This window comes from Gavialis gangeticus, unplaced genomic scaffold (genome assembly GCF_001723915.1).
Source record: "Gavialis gangeticus isolate Ggan-Ray unplaced genomic scaffold, GavGan_comp1, whole genome shotgun sequence".
In the NCBI taxonomy this organism is placed as follows: domain Eukaryota; kingdom Metazoa; phylum Chordata; order Crocodylia; family Gavialidae; genus Gavialis; species Gavialis gangeticus.
In genome coordinates this window covers 6,608,754-6,610,814 of record NW_017728973.1, presented here as the reverse complement: position 1 = coordinate 6,610,814, position 2,061 = coordinate 6,608,754, and the positions used below count along the sequence as shown (strand labels likewise).

At 45.1% G+C, this 2,061-nt stretch overlaps 1 protein-coding gene across 1 annotated transcript in view; it reads right to left on the bottom strand.

The window, feature by feature from the left end:
- The window catches only part of CWC25 (CWC25 spliceosome associated protein homolog), a 26,800-nt gene that overhangs the window by 21,483 nt on the left and 3,256 nt on the right, over positions 1-2,061 (bottom strand). Inside the window, exon 3 of the mRNA XM_019507580.1 lies at positions 995-1,231. Coding sequence (XP_019363125.1) covers positions 995-1,231 — 237 coding nt within the window. The remainder of the gene's footprint in view (positions 1-994; positions 1,232-2,061) is intronic.

The following is a 2,061-nucleotide window of genomic DNA, read 5'->3' as shown; positions in this document are numbered from 1 at the left end:
ACAAATTGTACAGTGCTGCCCACAGAAAGCAAACATGACCCAAACACATGGAATGATCAATTCACAGCTTGAAGCCTATGGTCTAATGATACCTTTGTAGGCATTACTGTGATTACCAGTCATGAAAATGTGCAGCCTCTTTTACACTACAGCCACAGTACTTAATTTTATGCAACACTCATACAATTATTCTACATATAGCTCTAGAGTGAGATATAAAATTACAACCTAGTAAAAAACAATCTATTTTCCACAGATACACCTAGAATTTACACATTCTTATTAGAGGGCACCAACTGCTTCAAATGCTGGGTTAGAAAGTGGGCAGCACAATGCCTCTGAGGCCCCTATCCTGCAGATACGTAAGTATATCACTTTATATGCATGTGAGTGCTCTTACAGAAGCTAACAAGACTATACAAAAGTAATGGCATGCTTACAGATTTGCAAGACTTGGCTCTTATCCTGAAAAGCAAATAATACTTACAAACTGAAAATCAAAGACATGGGACATATATATATCCAACCAACACCTGTGTTGGTTGGAGCTGGAACCAAAGATATTAACTTCAGTTTTTTTAGAAACCCTACATCAAATTGTGCCTCATTCAAATTGTCTTGCTTCAAAGAACAGAGAAAATAAAAAGAACAATCACAGAATCCAGCAAGAATCACAGACGCCAGTAAAGCCACCCAAAGACCTGCAGATGCAAGTATTTTGGACTATGTTGTAAAAGTGTACAAGGGCCTAAACCAGGTCTCTACTTACTCTGTGGTTCTACAGGACAATAACAATTTCTGCCCCAAAGAGCTTACAGTCAAGAGAACACACAAGGGAATGAAACTGACATGAGGATAGAGGGAACAGGAGGCTAACAAACATAACAGGATTCTTGGACACAAGTGCACTGGGTGTGGTACTCAGTGAACTGACAGCAGTGATAACAACTTGCTCACTGTTGTCTACCACCACTACCAATTCTGTGTTTAGTACCTTATCATGAAAAGTGGATCCTCACGGATTTTGTTTGCTATGTCTAGGACAGAGTTGGCACCTGTGGGGGCAAAAATGGAGCCTGGAAGAAGCCCTGTCTCAGAGGAACAACCTGCATCCTTGTCTTCAGTCTTCTCAAAGACGTATTTATCCACAGGGCGGCCCATCAGATACTCCTCTCTGTTCACCATCCCCCCAGGACCCTGGTACATCCACTCCAGCTTCTCTTCTCTTTTCCTGTTAGAAACAAATTGTTATAGGGTTAGTTTTAAATACAAGTGAAAACTGTTTAGCCTCAGCAGACAGTACTCCTGCCTTTCGCCCTAACCCTGCAAAAGTGTAACCTGGTGTTTAACTTTATATGCAGTGAATAATTGCACTGACTTCAACAGAACAATTTACAGGCCGGATCCAGGCACGCAGGCACATGCAGTTTGTGGAGCTGCAATTTGCTCCACAATTTGCTAATTTGCAGCAACAGGGCAAAATTTGCTACTGCAACTTCCCAGTAACAAAAAAAAAAATAAAAAAAATCCCTGAAAATAAAGCTGCTTCCTGGTTGGCTGGGGTGCAGTGAATCTTAAGACAGGAGAGCAGACAGCCCTGGGTTGGCTGCTCCCATCTCCACACGCCTCAGCGTAGGGGCTCTGCTAAGAAGCTCCCGTGCCGAGGCATCCTGTGCCCCAGCTAGCTACTCCCCAGAGGGCTGGGGTGCAGGATGCCTCAGTGCAGAGGGTCTGCAGCATGTCAAGATGGGGAGCAGGCCACCCTGGGTGGCCTGCTTCCTCCTCTCCACCTGCTGCTCTGGCTGGCTCGGGCACAGGGTACCTCAGCATGGCTGCTTGCAACATTAAGCACTTGCATAAGTCAGGGGACTGCATGCTTAGGGGCAACAAACATGGGTTCATCAGCAGCAGGTCCTGTCAGACCAACCTGGTGGCCTTTTACGATCAGATCACCAGATCATTAGATGCAGGGGTAGCAGTGGACATAGTCTTCCTGGACTTCCGGAAGGCTTTTGACACTGTCTCTCACCCCGTTCTCATTAAGAAACTGGGGGGCTGTGG